Source organism: Pyrus communis, chromosome 9 (genome assembly GCF_041283825.1).
Source record: "Pyrus communis isolate YQ-2024b chromosome 9, ASM4128382v1, whole genome shotgun sequence".
Taxonomy (NCBI): Eukaryota; Viridiplantae; Streptophyta; class Magnoliopsida; order Rosales; family Rosaceae; genus Pyrus; species Pyrus communis.
In genome coordinates, this window is record NC_142573.1 from 12092617 (window position 1) to 12112511 (window position 19895).

Genomic DNA, 19895 nt, shown 5'->3' on the forward strand with positions numbered 1-19895 from the left:
GTGATTCAAAAACGAAAATCATACTTCTCGATTAGAAGAAGAGAAAGGTACCTTTCTTGACGGCTAATTAATCGTAGTTTGGCCGGAAAATGGCTCGAAAGTAGCTAACCATTTTCAAGTTAGCCACTTTCGAGCCGTTTTCCGGCCAAACCACAAGGAGTTAGCCATCAAGAAAGGTACCTTTCTCTTTGTCTTGTCGAGAAGTATGATTTTTGTTTTTAAATCACTCAATTTTGTTTAGTATTGAAGAAGTTAAGAACGTTTAAAGTTTACCCAATTTCCGGCAAGTTTTCCAGTTTTTCCACGAACCAGTCAACTTTGAGGTTATTTTCTGGCCATCTCTAGCAACCATTGGGCTTCCAAATAGGTATAATCTTATTCAATACCTTCCTATCTTCATTTTGATATATTATGGGTCGATTTTGATTAAGAAAAAATTGAGTTACGAAACTCTGAAAATTGCCCTGAGAGCTTTTAACGAAAGGACCAAAATGATGGATGATGAACAATCTCAGGGACCATTTCTATTGATTTTCAATCTCATGGACCATTTTGGCTATTTGGCCTTCCAATTATGAAGGCAATTCAAACCCAATCCACTTATTTTCCAAAACAGCCTTCTCTCTTATTTTTCTCCGGATCGACTCTTGAATTGAAGATGAAATTTATGAGTTTGACTCTTTAAAATAGAGTTTTGGTTGTTTTACAGCATCACTCGAGGATGCTCTTAGATCGACAAAATCACTTTCGAATATGGAATAAAGGTAAATTTGATGAACACTAACATTATGAATCCAGTTTTGACATTACATCTTGGATTTTGATGGAGAAGTAACAAAAGTTACATCCCTACCAATAGAAAATCATAGCATATATACAAAAAGAAAATGTTTTGAACTATGGTCTTTTCTACTGTATCTCCACCTGCTCAGAAGTTTCAGTTGACGAAAACTCACGTTCCCTCTGCTTGTGCAGAATGAAATCTTTTGTGTTCACCTGAACAGGCAGTGCTCGTATAAGTCAGTGATCAAAGAACACTCAAAAGATCATTATCTTTTGGGAGAGGAAGAGAAGTGATTGTTCAGGCTAATTTGGTATTCTATTCTGAGGACATATCTAATAATACCAAGATAAAGAAAATACTTACTAAGAAAAAAAATACAGAAAAGTAATTCCAAACTGATGCATAAACTGCTTACTTACTTACATTAAGAATAGTTATATGTGTGCCAGCCCGAACCTGAGTGTCAGCCCCATGCCATGGAGCAAGCATAGTTAACCACCAGTTTACCATCAAAACCAAAATTCTGCAATGTTGATAAAGACAAGTTAGTAGAATCCTGCATTTATCCTAAACAGGTTGAGCATAACACATCACTAGAATCTCAACCACACTTAGAAAATGATGCAATTTATCACTTCCCTCCACCAAAGATTTTGGAGCTGATAAACTGAACTACACCACTTTAAAAATCAAGTTATAATAATATTTCTTGAGTTATACAAACTTACATTATACAGATCAATCACCAATTCATCTGGGTTCGGCGAGAATGCACTGTTTACATATACAAACTGCAAAACCAGGAAGATGAGAATAGGACACCAAAACTTATTGACTACTACTACAATTATCTAAAGATACAATGATGAGATCATTTATCATTTACCAAGGTCTCCTTGTGAAGTTGCCTTCGTAGAAACTCAATCACTTTAGCAAACTTGTCAGTTCCAAGAATCTATCCATTGAGGAGAACTGAGTTTTATATCCCATTACAAAAATAACAAAACAGAAAAGAAAAAAAAAAATTTCAAGTACTAGTGGCACAAGATTTCTAGAAGAGGTAAAAAGCAGCTGTTTGAATTTAGATGTCCCGACATAATATCTATTGTTTCTTTTAATCCATTGCAGAGACGACTCAAGACAGATGAAAATGCATCAACTCCCATCATTAAGCATCATTCAAGATATATTCCATTATACTACAAACTTTCATTCAATACGGTATGCAAAATTAATCCTTTCCTGTCATTGTACCGATATGGCTAAAACTTACTCTTTTATCACATTCACATGCCTGAGGCTATTAAGTATGGCTAGAGATCTATGAATTAACCAGAATTCTAGCATGTCTCAATATATAGAAAGAACTACCAGATTGGTAATCAAGCAAGAGCAACAAACATAAAACCAGCGACCAAAAAATTAAAATTAAAAGAAGCAGGGCTCAAACGTAGTGCTTGAAATCTAAAATTTCGTAGAAAGTAAAGGGTTAATTTCACTTTCAACATCCATATGGAGATCATACCAAATCAGATTTCTATATCGAAGCTCATATAAATCAGCAGTGCAAATACATATGCCCTAAACAAATTTAAAGAATTTCAACAATGTTATTGAAACAAAAAATCTTCATCATAAACCATGACAAAATAAAGTGGAATACAATTTCAAGATTCATGAACACTACTGTAAGTCTGTGACCACAAAAGGCATACCTTGAATTTGGTTTGCTTGAGTATAGGAGCATCACCAGTAGCTCTCAGATGAACAACCACTGCACAAAATTATAAACCCAGAAAATAAAAACACCATCGATCAAAGAACAGAAAACCCAAAATCTAAACTGATCAAAACAATATAAAAGGATTTAAAACCCCAATTAATCATCGAGAATTAATGGGTTTTCGTAAGAAATCCAAAAGTCTCACCTTTTTTAACAGCACCCGGAGACTCCGTGGTAGCCATTGCAGACGATCTCCGATCGAACGCCTCAAATATATGGTAATTGAGTTTAATTCAATTGAACTTTGTCAAAAGAATCGGAATTTCAATTCGAATTGGAATTTCAATTTGATTCTGTTGGGGACCGGAATTTGGGAAATGGGTTTCAAAGAGGCTTTGCTAGAACCGATACAGTTAAGTCCTATTGGATTTGGAGCTTCGTCGACTCGGCCCGATCTGTTTAAGTTTGGTTCATTGGCTTGGACTCATTAATTAATTAATTAATTATAATATTCTGACAATAAATAAATAATTACTGTATTTTAATATCGGTACGTTAGTAGCAATGTTTGAAATTTCTTCGATATGATTGATATTTTCGTAGAAATGTCTGAAAATTCAGAAAAAGATATGAAGAGGAGGGTGAAATCTAAATTCTTAAATTTTTGCAAAAACTCTTAAATTTTTGCTAAATTCCACAAATTTCGTCGATATTTCTAACATGTCAATTAAATATCGGGAAAACTCTTATCTTTTGTCTAAACCAATGTTTGACATTTTTAAAATTTTCATTTTAAATATCAATCATTTCCGACAAAAGCAACTGTTTGGAAACTTTTAGGTCGATGTGGATTTGAGTTTTGAGAACGTCCTCTTATCTCCCTTGGTTCGGTTTCGTACCAAGTCCCAAAATATCTCAAAGGAGTTAGCTTGTCTTAGGAAATATCCCGGTTAGATAAATGCCTCGAAGATAGCATGATTAAGTAATTAATGGCTTGCTCAAGTGAGGCATGATGTGGAAGTTAGAAGTTCATCAATTTAGCATGTTGAGAGATAGAGAGAGAGAGAGAGAGAGAGAGAGAGAGAGAGAGAGAGAGAGAAAGTTGGCATAGTTGCACGACATTCTTGGCTGGATGATTTGGACTTTCCTAGAGGGATAACAAGGCTTATGATGGTTGGAATTTTTAGTGGAAGGTTGTGGGGGAAATACTAAGGTTGCATGGATGATGATTCTTGAGGCTTAAAGGATGTTTATGGTCTAATGGGGTTCTCTGGATATGTTTCTTAGGTGTTATTTCTTGGTTCTGTCTCTATTCTCCCTTTCGTTGCTTAATGGCTCATCCCCTCCTTTTGTACGTGAATGGTTATTCTTTAGGCTTCAAGGGGATCTCCTTTGTGGCTTGGTTTTCCCCTTCCTTTATCCCTAGCTTTCATACTATTTCTCTTTTGTTGTAAGTTATCTGTATTGTTAAAACCTGCATTTTGCTTCTTACCGAGGCACGGCTTTCTCGGGCCAGCCTTTCGCAGGTGCTACTTTAGGCAACGCACCTCATAGTTTTCGCTCATTGATTGTCTATGCAAGCAAGGAGGGGAAAGCATTAAATGCCTGACTTGCTGACCTTAGAGTGCATTTAATGTTGGAATCTAGTTTAATCCTAACTAAGAGGTTGGCTTGCTAGGGAAAGAGGCAAACTAGGCTAGTTATCTCTCAAACTTACCCACATGGAATACAAAGGTTATGTGCTTGGACTTTTTGGCTCCCAAACAACCCAAAGTCTTCCACAATCTTGACTCCACATAGGGTCAATGAACTTCCGTAACCATCCCCATCACAATTCACTTGACAAGCCCCGGGCATGTGACTTGGGCTTATCATAGCATGAATAGTGATTAGAGTGATAAATAGGCATGGCGTAATCCGGTCTAATTACAGTAGCATAGCATGTTCGTAAATATATTTCTTCCGCAATCCCGCACATTTGTATATATTTGGGCTTGAATAGAGACTTGCATGACAATTGGGCTTCAAGGCTTGGTTGAGCTTGCGTGTGACATTTTTAGGCTGCAACATTAGCCCCCTTGATTATTTGGTTGTGATAGACCTTGAGCGGGCTAAATAATCAAACTTAGGCCCAAAAGATTTTTGAACGTGTACAATTCCTTTTTATTTTATTTTTTTTATGTAATATATTTGAACGAACAATTTTTTTTTAGTTGTATATATTTAGTTTCAATTTTACAATATAATTTTTTAATCTTCGTATTTAATATTTTTTTTATATGCAATTATTTTTTTAATTGATCAATGAAGCACAAAAAAAAAAAAAAATATATATATATATATATATTTTTAATATCATACTAACCTGCCCGACGGAATTGCCGTTGCTTAAAATCTTTTTAACCGATAGAAAGTTCGTCGGATTATCTCGTTATATTATTTTAATATCAAATGATGACAGTTACAGTTCGTTGTTTCAAATCACCTCTGTTGCATAATGTTTGTCCTACATGACAAATGCATTCGTCGGGTAAGTATTAACCTAGCCGACGGAAGTGAATGTCTGTCGAGTAAAATTCTGTGCGACGATCTTGACCCTACAAAACTTAATTGACAATACTCCGTCATCAAAATATTTTACAGACGAAGTTTTTTCGTCTCGTAATATTTTTTTTTTTTTTTTTTTTTTTTTTTTTCTGTAGTGACAATTATTTTTCGCTATTATGGTAAAGCACCATATGTATAATATGTATATCGTCATTGTGGTAAAGCACCATATGTATAATAGGTATAAAATTGTTAGTCTTACGTTAATGAAATGGAAGGAGAAGAAGATGTGACAACTTGAATCAATTAAAACTGGCCCATTTCATTCATTGATTTTATTGCAACAAAACAACTACATACAGTAGAGAGAGAGAATTCTGAGGAATTATTTTTTAACACAGCAGAATATCCTCTTACTGTAGATCACCATAAAATATAGTAGCTAGACTTCTCAATGATCAGAAACTTGGGCCGTTGTTCCCATTGACTACCAGATAATCAAAGTCAACATCATCATCGTCACACGTACACAAACATGGACACAATAATTACAAGTATTTTTCTCATAATTAATAGGGAATTATGCATATAATAAGCTAATTAGGGTTTTGAAGGTTGAACTAAGATATATTATTTGATTAATGATCTGTATTAATTATCTACGAGCCAGCAGTCCAATTCAGATTCAATGATAGGAGCCATAGATGATCGGAGATCTGGGCCATGCAACTTATTACTCGTGTCTTCAGTGGTAGCAGCAGCAGCAGCTTTACCAGCTCCCTCATTGTTATAGAGCACAGAGAAATCGACATTAAGAAAATCGGATAGAAAATTCTCGTCCATCTTAAAATCCACCAAAAACTCACACGAATTATTGTTTTCATCGTCCAAAAATGACATTGGCAACAAAGGTTCATCAATCCCCACCATTGGATTATTCATCGCCTGGTCTAGTATTGGTGCTGCATTGACCACTTGTTTAGTACTGTGACCAAACTTTTGGGACTCATGGGGCAAGACCACTTTTGTGCACCTTGATGCTTTGGTTCTGACCACTTTGGTGCATGAAATATTTGTACAAGGTTTAGGTGACAGCGTAGGTTTTGGTTTTTCTTGGGTTGGCCTACGATTTCCATCAGAACATAAGCGACCTTCAACTTGAATTCTCTTTCCAATTGTAGTGTTCCAATAATTCTTGATTTCATTGTCTGTTCGGCCTGGAAGCCTTCCAGCTATCAGAGACCATCTGTACGGATAAGATAATTTTTTTAAATTTTATAATATAAGGGCAGTGGATCCGAAGTTCCCGAAGTAGAGCACCTAACTCAAAATGAGACGACAAAAATAAAAAACCTCAACACATTATGTTATTTCACGTTGAGACATTTCAACTGAAAGTCAAAGTTTAGTAAATTCTCATTGACGGTCAAAATTTAAATTCGCATATTCCAGACTAATACGAAGTAAAAACTCGCACATTTTTTGTTAACAATTATAAAGCCGGGCCCCTCCCCCGACCCCACCCCCAAAAAAAAAAAAAAAAAAAAACACACACACACACCAAAGTACCTGTTGCCCAGGAGCTTGTGAAGCCTGATGATGAGCTCTTCTTCATCACGAGTGATGTTTCCTCTCTTGATGTCAGGTCTTAGGTAGTTCAACCATCGCAGCCTGCAACTTTTGCCACATCTCCTGAGCCCTGAAAAACCCATATACGAAATGTCTTTACGTGATCTACATTTTCTTTTGAAACATATACAGGGAATGAACAACTGTTTGTCACAATTATATGTTTCAATTGTGCAAATTTTGCTATAGTGGAACGAGACCCCTAGTAAGAAAGGGTTCATGTGTGACACACACGCAGATATATGTATGGGTGTATCTCACCTGCTCTTTTGGGAAGGTTTCTCCATTTCCCTTCACCATGATTTCTGATATATTCAGTCAGTACTTTGTCTTCCATAGCTGTCCATGCTCCTCTATTCAACCCCTCATCCTTTGAACAACAAGGACTCCTTCCCATCTATAAGCCGCCCCTATAGAATTAAGGAACCCTAAAATCTCTGTCTCTCTCTCTCTGGCTCTCCAGTGGCGATATTAATGACCGAGCGTGGAAGACTCAATATATATGTATATGTATATGTATATATACTGAGGCATGCATAATTTTTTTTTGGGAGGGGAACTGATTCACAATATCATTAAGGGCAGTTGGATCTTAAAATATTCCGACGCGTAAAGAAAAAGAAGGGTCATGATTCTAGTGTGTAGGTTGCATGTGATTTAGGGGACCTTGTTTTTGCCTAACATTTTTGCTGGTATTAAAAAATATTATAATATTTATATAGTACAAGATAGGTAAAGATATTAAATTGTGCATACGCTCAATTATTATGTATGCCTGCATTTCTGTAATTATATGAGTGGTGATCATGATACCTTTCCATCCGCATTTCATTTTCCTACAGCTGAAAGGTTAAATCCCGACAAATAATAAAAAATAAAAAAAATAAAATAAGCATATATAAATTCGATTGACCTGAATGCCTCTCATGGGCTGCTTAATGGTAGCTAACTTTCTCACTCGCCCTTGAAAGTTGGTTGAAAAAGAAACAAAAAACATTCATCTGCTCCCCAACATGTGCGGAACATCCTTATTCATGTGTGCGTTGGTGTTTGAATTGGGAAGCATAGCATTGGCCTGTTCTGGGAATCCCTTTAATGGGGAGTGGCCGCATCTCCATTTGTTTCACTGTGTAAATGATCGCCATTCTCAACCACACAATTTGACCACATCACGCATGACATCATTGAGGGCATGTGAAGTTCATGAACGTCAACATTTGACGGTCACTTGAATAAGATAACTTATGTTTTTTGTGATTGGTTGCGTTTTCAAATTGGTACAATAAATTCTTGTTTAAACGTGTGATCCGGTTTTTTGAACTCTATCATTGAATTTGAAAAGTTATCTAGAGTTTTTATTGAAAACTTGAACGAAAAGTTTCCGTTACTGTTCATTTTAACGAAAAATCACATTTTTACATTAAAAAGTCAATCATGGTACTATTCACTTTACTCTTTATTTTGTCTTTATTATTAAAACTCAAAGTTTTCAAGTCTTTTTCATTAGTTTTCCTTCCTCCCCCCGGGGGGGCACATTGGTGTGTTTGTGATGCAGCGGATAATATAGGAAAAATGGAACAAATTTTAGAACATAATAAAAGAGAGCTGCTAGACCCACCCCGTTATTTTATTTCCCCACCCACGTTATATTTACATCTGCTATAAAAAGTTAAAAAATTAAAAAATTATTTTCCCACTCACTATTATTCCTAAAATAACCCTTACTATATATATATATATATATATATATATATATATATATATATATATATATATATGGAAGTGCTATTGGCACTCCAAAAATCTCATTATACACTCCTCACAGTGTATTTTTCTTTCCAAATATAGAAAGTTAGGAGTGTAGAATGAGAATTTTGGAGTTCTAATAACAATTCCCTATATGTATATATAATTAGAGATAAACTTTTCTCTTAAAAAAAGAACATAAACAAATAATATTACTCTCTTCTAAAAGCCAGAAAAAAAACTGAGGTCTTCTAATCTTCAGCCTGATGTACACGTTTGGTTAGGATTGAAAATGGAGAAGCTTATTCAAGTAAACCATCTCTCAAGCTCGAACCCCTGGGTTTTTTTTTGCAAGGAACGCATGTATGTGACAAAAGAGTGAATTGACAAAAATGCCCTAGAGGCTAGATCATTGACTTTAGTTGACCGTCATTTAGTGACACGTGCAAGTTACTATTTTAACTTACCGTATTCACGAAGTACTTGACGGTACGAACGCGTAGGCGCAAGCATAATCAAAGTTGGGGCTACGATGAAGATTTTACAGAACTACAAATCCCAAAAGTACTTTTGTAACGATTACTATTTATTATTTTATATATTTCTTATAATTATTATATTATTATTTTAACATTATTTTGTTATTACATTATTATTTAATATTAGTCGAGGGAGAGGGACGAAGAGAGAAGGAAAGAAGAAAAGAAAAGGAAGGAGAATTTTGGGAGAGAAGGGAGAGAGATTCGGCCAAGGGGAAGAGGTGAGAGGAAGAATGCGGCCAATGATAAAAGTGGAAAGGAGGAGAAATGAGGGGAGGGGAGGGGAGGGACACCAGATCCTTGCCTAGTTTTCTTCTTCAACTCGACCCATCGGGATTCATGGAATCCGGCTACTTTCTCATCGTTCTTCCGGAAAATCAAGGTAAACCACTACCTAGAAACAATTCCCTAGCCTTCCCTCTTCCATTTCCACAAAAAATGAGAAGGAATTTGGTTTTAATTTGGTGGAAAATTCCCCGACAAGATTCACGGGTGTCGGCAGCAATTCCGCCTTTTTTACAAGTGCTACCATCGATAACCACCCTTGTTTAACTTTCCTGGAGGCCTGGATCAAAGCCCAAACAAGTTTGGGGGCAGCAGAGCTACGATTTCGACGAATTAAGGAACACCCAAATTCTAGGGTTTCGGCTGGTTCATGGCGATTTGAAGATTTTCCCGGCCAAATTGGACTTGGCCACAGGTATAAAACTTGCTTTACTTATTGAGATCTTCATTCTTGTAAAATTTGAGAATTTTTAAAAATATTTGAATTTTCGGGCTAGTCGTGGCGGCCGGCCGCCGTGTGCGGTGGCGCGTGGGCCAAGGCACCACCAGACCTTCTTAGACTAAATTTGATACCCCATTTCCATATGTGAAGTTTGATTGACAAAATTCCATCATTTGAACCTCATTCCATTAAGGTCCGCCACTTGAATAATGTAGCAAACGACAATCTGACCGTTAGATCATTACCAAACTTTAATACGTAATATTTAAGGATATTAGGAGCTCACGGATCAGGAATCTGAAGTACGGATCTTCCTGGATGGGTTTTCTAAGTTTGTAAATCTAAACGTTGGCCACCACTTAAGTTTAGTGATTGACGGAGATCCGACCGTTGGATTATTCTGAAACTTTAGGATGTTTTCTAGAAGGTTATTGAAACTCTTGGGAAGTTACGGATCGGAAATCCAAAGTGCGGATGTTCCAATTTGAATTACATAGGGTTGTGGACCCTATCGTCGATCTTTGACCAACAGTTGACTTTTGGTCAATGGGTTACAAATCATTCTAAAATGTCCTTGGGGATGTGTTTTATGTAAGTTACGGGTTCTATCAATAAGAATTATGAGACGTGATTTGATATTTGTTCTAGGTGACTATCGTTCGTGATGCCTAGATATTCGTGCTAGAGAGTTGTAACGCGGACTTCAGGTGAGTGGGTCTTTTCCTTTTTATAGTGTGTGTGTGTGTGTGTGTGTGTGTGTGTGTGTGTGTGTGTGTGTGTGTGTGTGTGTGTATGATTGATAGTTTCCATTTATGCATTTGAAAAAGAATTTCTTACATATGCCTGGATTAGACTAAAGTTTACAAGAATTAGCAAAATTACGAAATTTATGAAATATGCTACATCCTAAGGGATGCACAAGTATGCTTATAATCTTTGATGCCATAATTATACCTACGGCTATCAATGTTAGTATGTTGATAAGAACTATCGAAACACTATGGCATGACTATATTTGTGTTATCTGCTCATCGTTTGCTGCACCTGGTGTAAGTGCTCGCCCAGGGCCAGAGCCAGTCTTTCATGTGTATGTTCACATCTGCACCGCACGCTCGCCTTGGATCCAAGTAGGTGCTAGTCCTGTCGTACAGGTTGCAATAGGCAACTCTGACTCGTATGTGATCGCGAATAGCGTCAGTCTTCACATAATTGTAGCACTATAGCGTATATTATGATTACACCCAGTCCTGTTCATGTCAGAATACATCTGCATGAACTCGTGTGTTAGCATGTATCGATAAGCACCCATTAGGATATATTGCTTATGTGAGATTTTCTGATTATGGATGTCATGCCTTATTTACGAGATATTGTGCCATAATGAATTCTTAAGATTTTGCAGGCTACGGTAAGTATTTTCTTACTATACGTAGTATGTATATTTTGAAAACTATATTGGTTTTACAGTGAAGGGTTAATATGTTATCAAAAAGGTTTTTACAAAGATTTGTTTCTACGCCTACTCACCCTTGTTTTTCGCCTCTCTAGGTTTTAGTAGCTGAGCTTTCGTGTTAACAAGGATCATTGGCAAATCTTGGTATTGGGATTACCTTCGTTGGTACGATTATCATCCTACCTTACTGTACTTTACTTATGCTCTGACATCACGTGTGAAATGGGTTCATTCATGTTCATAAGCGCACTCTTAAAATTAGGCACTTTTAGGTTTAAATTTATACACATTTTTGATGTCACTACACTTTATGGCTTCGTCACCTTCCAGGTGTCGGCTAGCACAACTCGATTCGGAGTCCAAGTGGGCATTCCGGGTTGGGGTGTGTCAGTTTGGTATCAGAGCATATGTTTGGGTAGTATTGCGTTCATCACCCGCATGATGTAAGCATTCTCGATTCTTGAGCCTAAATGTTGAATCTTGCCACCTCGTCGAAGCACGAAAAATGTGTTAGCTTTTCTTAAGTTTTGGGTTTCGTAGATAACTTATTAAAAGAACATTTTGGTGACTGCATCTAGATTTAGACAATGAACCTTCCTGCCAAGGAAAATTCCAACTTGAAGACGAGTTTGTGGCCCAGAAACAGGGCTAATATGTCGGTAATTGAGTACCACCGAAGACTTTACCATCCGTCAGTCATCATTACCAACCTTTTCAAGATAAGAAACCAAAAGTAGTTTTGATTCCTTGGCAGTACCCGTTAGCATACCATTTATTAGAATTTCTACGAAGTTTACTTCGTCACGATTCCAGAAATGTCTTGAGCGACAAGCTGGTGCTAAAGTGGTAGCACTCGATGGAAGAACATCTGGGAGATAGTCACTTTTGGTCCCCGATGACACTAATCTTTTCAAACGCATTAAGGATCATTCTGGATCTTTGGGAGGAAAATTCTACTTCGTTGAATCCCATTTCGAAGTAGATATTTTTAGTAATTTCCATTCATAACCTAGGAACATTTTAACCAATATTGGTTCCAGGGCTTCTTTTGGTGCTACACTCGTCATTTTGACGAGCATAGACATAGGTGTACGAGCTGTTATACCTACGATCAGTAGAAATCCCCGACGTAGTAAGTATTTTCCCTAGAATTAATGAAACCACCCCACCGAATCAGTTCCTTACCAATTGTCCAAAACCATCCACTTGAGCAGGGCTCTAACCTATAATCACCCTACAATGGCGCTACTAATTGATGATACTGTCTGATATCCAGGAACTGTCAACTAGTATTTAGGCGGTATGATTTCTGATACCGAACACATGCTAGTATCTGGGAGTGATTCCCTAGAATTAATTTTAAAAGAGTGAATTGACGAAAATGCCCGAGATACGAGATCATTGACTTTAGTTGACTATCTTTTAGTGACGCGTGCAAGTAACTATTTTACCTTACCGTATTCACGAAGTACTTAACGGTATAAACGCGTAGGCGTAAGCAGAATCGAAGTTGGGGCTACGATGAAGATTTTACGGAACTACAAATCTGAAAAGTACTTTTGTAAAGATTACTATTTATTATTTTATATATTTCTTATAATTATTGTATTATTATTTTAACATATTTTGTTATTACATTATTATTTAATATTAGTTGAGGGAGAGAGACCGATGAGAGAAAAGAAAAGGGGGGAGAGTTTTGGGAGAGAAAGGAGAAAGATTCGACCAAGGGGAAGAGAAGAGAGGAAGAAGGCGGTCAATGAGAAAAAGAGGAAAGAAGGAGAAAGGGGGGGGGGGGGGGAAGGGAGAGACGCCGGATCCCTTGCCCAGTTTTCTTCTTCAACCCGACCCATCGGGATTCATGGAATCCGGCAACTTTCTCGTCGTTCTTCCAGAAAATCAAGGTAAACCACTGCCTAGAAACAATTCCCTAGCCTTCCCTTTTCCATTTCCACCCAAAATTAGAAGGAATTTGGTTTTAATTTGGTGGAAAACTCCTCAATGGGATTCACAGGTGTCGGCGGCAATTCCGCCATTTCTGCAAGTGCTACCATTGACAACCACCCTTGTTCAACTCTTCGTGAGGCCTGGATCAAAGCCTAAACAAGTTTGGGGGCGACGGAGCTACGATTTCGACGAATTGAGATTCTAAGGTTCTAGAGGGTTCGTGGTGATTTGAAGTTTTTCTCGACCAAATTGGACTTGGCCACATGTATGAAACTTGCTCTACTCGTTGAGATCTTCATTCCTGTAAAATTTGAGAATTTTTGGAAATAGTTGAATTTTCCAGCCAGTTTGGGCGGCCGGCCATCATGTGCAGTAGAGCATGGGCCGAGGCACCCCAAACCTTCTTAGGCTACATTTGATACCCCAATTCCATATGTGAAGTTCGATTGACAAAATTTCATCGTTTGAACCTCGTTTCATTAAGGTCTGCCACTTGAATAGTGTAGCAAACGACAATCGGACCGTTAGCTCATTACCAAACTTTAATATGTAATAGTACATAATATTTAATGATATTAGGAACTGATGGATCGGGAATTTGAAGTACGGACCTTCCCGGATGGGTTTTCTAAGTTTGTAAATCTAAACATTGGCCGCCACTTAATTTTAGCTATTGGCGGAGACCCGACCGTTGGATCGTTCCGAAATTTTAGGATTTGTTCTAAAAGCTTATTGAAACTCTTTGGAAGTTACAGATTGGATATCCGAGGTGTGGATCTTCCAAATCGAGTTACATAGGATTGTGGACCCTACCATCGACCTTTATCAACGGTTGACCTTTGGTCAATGAGTTACAAATCATTTTAGAACATCCTTAGGGATGTGTTTTATGTAAGTTATGTGTTTTATCGATAAGAATTCTTAGACATGATTTGATATTTGTTCTAGATGACGATAGTTCGTGATGCCTCGATATTCGTGATAGGGAGTTGTAGCGCGGACTTCAGGTAAGTGGGTATTTTCCTTTTTATAGTGTATATATATACATATATATATATATATATATATGATTGATAGTTTCCATTTATGCATTTGAAAAAGATATTCTTACGTACACCTAGATTAGACTAAAGTTTATAAGAATTAGCGAAATGATGGAATTTATGAAATATGCTACATCCTACGGAATGCATAGGTATGCTTATAATATTTGATGTCATAATTATAACTACAACTATGAATGTTAGTTTGTTGATTAGAACTATCGAATCACTATGACATGACTATATAGTTTGTTGATTAGAACTATCGAATCACTATGACATGACTATATTTGTGTCATCTGCTCATCGTTTGCTGCACCCGGTGTTAGTGTTCGCCCAGGGCCAGGGCCAGTCTTTCACATGTATGTTCACGTTCGCACCATACACTCACCTTGGATCCAAGTATGTGTCAGTCCTATCGTATAGGTTTCAATAAGCAACTCCGACTCGTATATGACCGTGAATATCATCAATCTTCATGTGATTGTAGCACTAGAGCGTATATTATGATTACACTCAGTCCTATTTATGTCAGAATACCTTTGCATGAACTCGTGTGTCAGCATGTGTCGATGACCACTCGTTAAGATATGTTGCTTATGTGAGATTTTGTGATTATGGATGTCATGCCTTATTTACGAGATATAGTGCTGTAATGAATTCTTGAGATTTGGCAGGCTACAGTAAGTATTTTCTTACTATACGTAGTATGTATATTTTGGAAACTATACTGGCTTTACAGCAAGGGGTTACTATGTTTTTGAAAAGGTTTTTACAAAGATTTGTTTCTAGGTCCACTCACCCTTGGTTTTTGCCTCTCCAGGTTTTAGTAGCTGAGCTTTCGTGTTGACGAGGATTCTTGGCAAACCTTGGTATTGGGATTACCTTCGTTGGGATGATTCTCATCCTACCTTATTGTACTTATGCTCTGACATCACGTGTGAAATGGGTTCATTCCCGCTCACAAGCGCACTCTTAAAATCACGTGTGAAATGGGTTCATTTTCCACATTACTACACTTTATGGCTTCGTCACCTTCTAGGTATCGGCCAGCATAACTCGAGTCGAAGTCCAAGTGAACATTTCGAGTCGGGGTGTGTCATGTATGTGAGGTTATCCCAGATGATGATGGAGAATGCTTTTCAAAATTTCATTAAAGGAAGACAAATAAGAGTTGCAAAGAGGTGGGTTCTGATTTGGGCAACCAAATTCCTAAGGATACAAATATATTGAAGTATCTCTTGATACATACTAAACTCATTGCATAGTTGTCTTGTTTGCCTTATGAAATCGGCTTTAGTAAAAGATGCAACCATTGTATTCCATTTCTCCAAAAATATATCGCAATCTTCCTTAGACTTATATAATTTTTTGAACTTAGCTAACACATTCTTATTGATATGCCATCTACATAATAAATACTTACTTGTACGAATATAAGTTCTATGGCCCTCATCAAAGCCATTTCTCTATCTTTCACAATAACATCAAGCATAACAATACCATCTATAAGTCCTAGCAATATAGTCAAGGCACAAACGTAAGTATCTCTCGTTTCGCAGAAAGATAAACAAAACCAACAGAAAATGTCATATCCGTTGACGTAACTCCAACAATTTCTAACAATGGCATACGATACCTATTGGTCTTGTACGTACAATCCATAATCAAAATATGTGGACATGCATGTAACAATTCCAAACAAGTTGGGTGTGTCCAAAACAAGTCCAAAATAGTATTAGTCTTTGGGAAACTCCTATGCCATTCAATGCACCTATGCTCAAATAGCTTACTCATCAACTATTGCATTTGGAACCTCCCACCTTTCTCCAAAAGCCTTAAACGTTGACGTGTATTATAAATTTTCCTTAGTGTAGATATATTTCGTTTGTCTCTTCATTTTAGTGTAGTCAAAATCTCCTTTGGTTGCACCAAACTTTTAGACAAATCAACCAATAACGAAGTCTCTTTAGACAATAATTTACCAGCAAATGAATGACCCTCCAAATGGCCTGTTGGTGTGTGATTATGCACTCCAATAACTACCGTCAATATCCACCAATCATCAGTTGCTAGCTTTTTATCTTTTAATTAAAATGGGCATCCACATTTTTTTGTTCCAGAATTCCTTTTATCCTCATCCTTTATGTCTTTTTTGTGAATTCGACTTACGTATTGCTATTCCTTTCACAACCCAATGTAAGTCTAGGGCTCCTGTTATCTTTTTCACCTTGATCCGATCGTAACGTGACAATAACAAAACCATTGGCCTTCCCAACTTCTCGAGCCCATTGTATTAATCTTCTCTACTCTTGAATAACTACGTACCAAAATTGCACATTATGAATAAACATACAAGAGTATAAGTAAATCAATGGTGTAGTCAAGCAAATACTACCTTATTTGTGGTAAATTCACTAGTACAGTCCACCATATGTCTATATGCTGAATTATTACCATATTCATTTACCTGTTGCAAAAGAATTCTACCATACGTAAATAAACGGGCATTACATCAACTTGAAAATAGTGCTAATTAAGAAGGGGATTTGTGTGTAGGTTTCGGAGACAACACATCAAGTTGGACGATTATCAGTGTTAGTTGCGACAAACATGCCTTACTTGAATTATTACCCTAACCTAATGAAAACGAATTCTAGGAATTCTCATAGGTAAATGTGAAACAATTGCACCCTAACCTAATGCAAATTCAAATAAAAATTCATAGAGCTATGCTTCAATTGTACGATGTCAACAAATCAAGTTGACTCACATAAAATTATCTTTTACCTCTTCGACGGAAACATAATCATCTATTTCTTCCATAGAAAAGTCATCTTCTAAGTTCATTCTTTTTGCTTTCTCTGAATGATTTTGCTTTCTTTGAATGAAAGGAGATGGGAAAGATCACACCCAAACTTTTCTTTTTAATTTTTTATATAAAAAAAAAAGTAATGCAAAATGGGGTAATTAAGGTCCTTATTAGTCATTTTACAAATGGACAAATTTGTAATTAAAAAATTCATAAAAAGGTGAGTGGGAAGATAAAACATTGGGGTGGGAATATCAGCTCTCTAAATCTTTAATGTTTGTTGATTTTCACAGATGAGAATAGCTAAGAACAAAGAAAATCTATGCCTTGTTGATTCCTAAGGAATACTCAATATGGTAGTAAATTTCCGCCATTTTCAGTATTAACGAAATTGTACCTACAAAACAAAATAACACATTTGATCAAGGCCAAAGTAACACACGCGCCAATGAGGTGGGGGTGGGGAAGGGCGGTTGTTTAATGGATCTTCGATGCCTAAGTCAGTTTCTCTGAAAATAGAGAGTTCATGGCTTAAGTATGCAGCAAAAACTTACTAGAAGTTGTTGGAGAATGAGTATTTATAGGGAGGTGGCCGCCTATAGGTGTAGGGTTTTGCCTTGTACATGATGGCATCTGATTGGCTAAGCAAGTCATCCGTAGGATGGATGAGGAAATAATAATCCAAAGATACTAGTTGTTATAAAATATCTTGGGATTAGCTTGGAAGTATCCTTGATTGGATATGATTAGGATTCCTTACTTGTTTGAATTGATCTTCAATCAGGAGAGTATTAAAGATAGAATTTAGTAATTAATCCTATCTTTATTATCTTTGACTTTTCCTCCTAGCCACGAGCATGGCAGCTTAGTGATGTCAAAGATAGTTGATCTAGCTTGCAGAGATGTTGGACTTCGTGTTAGAATCTTTGTGGACCCTTTCCATTTAATGAGGGCATTTTTGTCTCTTTATCATAAGAAAAAAAAAAAAGTCCATGTGTCGTTTCTAGGATTTTGGGAATTATTTTTGGCACTACACCAAAGTAAATAGAATGGAAGAGAATAAACTCTTTCTTTTACTTTAACATTGAAAAACTTCCCTGACCAAAGATCAAATCTTTTGCACCTATTTTTTGTGTAGCCTCTATCATTAATTGATATGTGTTAAGTTTATGACAATAAAGTTAAGGAAGTTTATTAACAAGTGTCAATTATGAGGGCACTTGCACTGAAAATCGAAACTGAAACCGAAACACGAACTAAATCAGACCACACCAAACCGTTTAGTTTTTGCGATTTTGAAACGGTTTCAGTTACAAATCAAACTGCAATGTAAGGAAATAATTTGGTTTCGGTTTTGGCCTTTGAATACTACACCAAAATCGAACTGCGCCGCAAATACTAACACAAAATTTAATTAAATACCCATATTAGATGTTGATCCAAAGTCAAGGTGCATATTCAGAGTGTAGCTGCTGGTTTGATTAGCTTGTTTTTGTTGTTGATGTGTCAGTGAAAACGGCTACAGTTGGTGGTAGTTGGAAGCCATACCCAAATGAGCTAGTTTGATGTGAAGCAGATGTCGTACGATTAGAAGGAATTGGTGGAACCTGGCTAAGTGACATTATCAGAATGAGAAAACATTTGCTGGAGGTGCTTTGATGAATTGGTCGGTGCACTAGAAAGTAGGTGTTGCTACAACCGAGAATGGTTTGCTGACTAAGAGACCAATGGTTTCGATGGTATTAGATTAAGGCCAGACTTGGAATATACACCTTGACCTTACATCGATGGTTTGAAATAAGGTTTGAAATCATATATTTTCTTAAAAATACTAATGTTGTTGAGGGAGAGAGAGATTTTTTTTTTCATTTTGTATGTAAATGGTTTGAAATCGAACCAAAATAGTTTAAAATCACACGGCTTCAAAACCACCCCGAACTAAACCACAAAAATTTTCGATTTTGGTTAATTCAAAACCGCATCAAACCAAACTGTGTCTACCCCTAATGTCAATCAATGATAGAAACCACACTCAAAATGGGTGAAGAATTGATCTCAACAAATATAGGCCTACAATGGTTTATAGGCTTTATCCCCTATCCCATACAAACTCATCACCAAAATTAATGCGATTCATGCACTCAATCAATCCCTATACAATGACCGTAGGACCAAATACTCATAATGACTCTTAGATAATCCTAGTACATAGAATATTATTAGGGTAGTGCAAGCCACACACCTGTTTTTACTTCTCGGTCAATCCTTTCTAAGGAGCTTAGCTTCCCAACCATTGAACTGAACAACTTGGTGATTCCTCTTCCATCAACAACTATCTCGCTTTCCATGGGGAACTGCTTTTCATAGGCTAATCTGAATTAGGCTTTTTAGGTCTTCTATGCATAGGCATACCCTTTCTTTCTTAAAGCTAGGGTAGAGAGAAAGACTTATAATAGTATACCGACCCCTCCATTACTCAACAACCCTTCGTTAAATACACTTCCTTAAGTAACGTACACCTCTTTGATCTCAGGTTTCAACTACTACCTTTTAGTTCAAACTGAGGAAGAACACCACTCTGAATTTTTGGTTGTTGAATCAAATGAACTGAAGAAGATCAATGACAAAAAATTAACAAGGGTATGTAGAAGGTAAAAATGGATTTGTGAATTATGAATAACACTATCCTACTATTAAAGCCATAATTATTTTATAATGCAATGTATGGACTTCCTCGTGCATGAACTTTATCACAAAAATTCATGTCTGTAAATGCTACTTATCTGCATCAATTTGATAGCCTCGCTATATACGATTTTGGCCATTGTGTGATTGATCTAATGGCCATTCACCAAATTACGAGGTGTAAGATGATTAAATTTCTTGAATTTACTGTTAAATGATGTTTTGAGATAATAAGGTGATTTTAAGCCACATTATCCTTC

General features: G+C 36.7%; 2 protein-coding genes across 3 annotated transcripts; both read right to left on the bottom strand.

Annotated features, from left to right (window-relative positions):
- Nucleotides 1-759: 759 nt before the first annotated feature.
- On the bottom strand, nt 760-2976 carry LOC137740252 (ubiquitin-like protein ATG12). Of its 2 annotated transcripts, none has more exons than XM_068480099.2 (6): nt 2713-2976; nt 2500-2558; nt 1671-1739; nt 1513-1575; nt 1208-1307; nt 760-996 (listed from the first exon to the last, which is right to left on the bottom strand). In XM_068480099.2, exons 1-5 carry the CDS (start codon nt 2747-2749, stop codon nt 1248-1250), a joined length of 288 nt encoding a protein of 95 aa, XP_068336200.1. In that variant the 5' UTR covers nt 2750-2976; the 3' UTR covers nt 760-996; nt 1208-1247. The 2 variants fall into 2 exon arrangements, with proteins under 2 accessions (XP_068336200.1, XP_068336201.1); XM_068480100.2 differs by having other exon boundaries at nt 1204-1307.
- A 2380-nt stretch (nt 2977-5356) lies between these two features.
- On the bottom strand, nt 5357-7749 carry LOC137739791 (transcription factor MYB1). Its single transcript, XM_068479501.2, has 3 exons — nt 6945-7749; nt 6624-6753; nt 5357-6300 (listed from the first exon to the last, which is right to left on the bottom strand). The coding sequence occupies exons 1-3, from the start codon at nt 7078-7080 to the stop codon at nt 5706-5708; spliced, it is 861 nt and encodes a 286-aa protein (XP_068335602.2). The 5' UTR covers nt 7081-7749; the 3' UTR covers nt 5357-5705.
- Nucleotides 7750-19895: the final 12146 nt, after the last annotated feature.

Excerpts from the sequence above, each read along its gene's own strand:
- LOC137740252 (XM_068480099.2), bottom strand. The coding sequence starts at position 2,749 with ATGGCTACCACGGAGTCTCCGGGTGCTGTTAAAAAAG. Across the intron at positions 2,559-2,712 it reads TCCGGGTGCTGTTAAAAAAG|TGGTTGTTCATCTGAGAGCT; the intron begins GTGAGACTTTTG and ends AATTTTGTGCAG. Across the intron at positions 1,576-1,670 it reads AACTTCACAAGGAGACCTTG|TTTGTATATGTAAACAGTGC; the intron begins GTAAATGATAAA and ends CTGGTTTTGCAG.
- LOC137739791 (XM_068479501.2), bottom strand. The coding sequence starts at position 7,080 with ATGGGAAGGAGTCCTTGTTGTTCAAAGGATGAGGGGTTGAATAGAGGA. Across the intron at positions 6,754-6,944 it reads AAACCTTCCCAAAAGAGCAG|GGCTCAGGAGATGTGGCAAA; the intron begins GTGAGATACACC and ends TGGGTTTTTCAG. Across the intron at positions 6,301-6,623 it reads CACAAGCTCCTGGGCAACAG|ATGGTCTCTGATAGCTGGAA; the intron begins GTACTTTGGTGT and ends TTATCCGTACAG.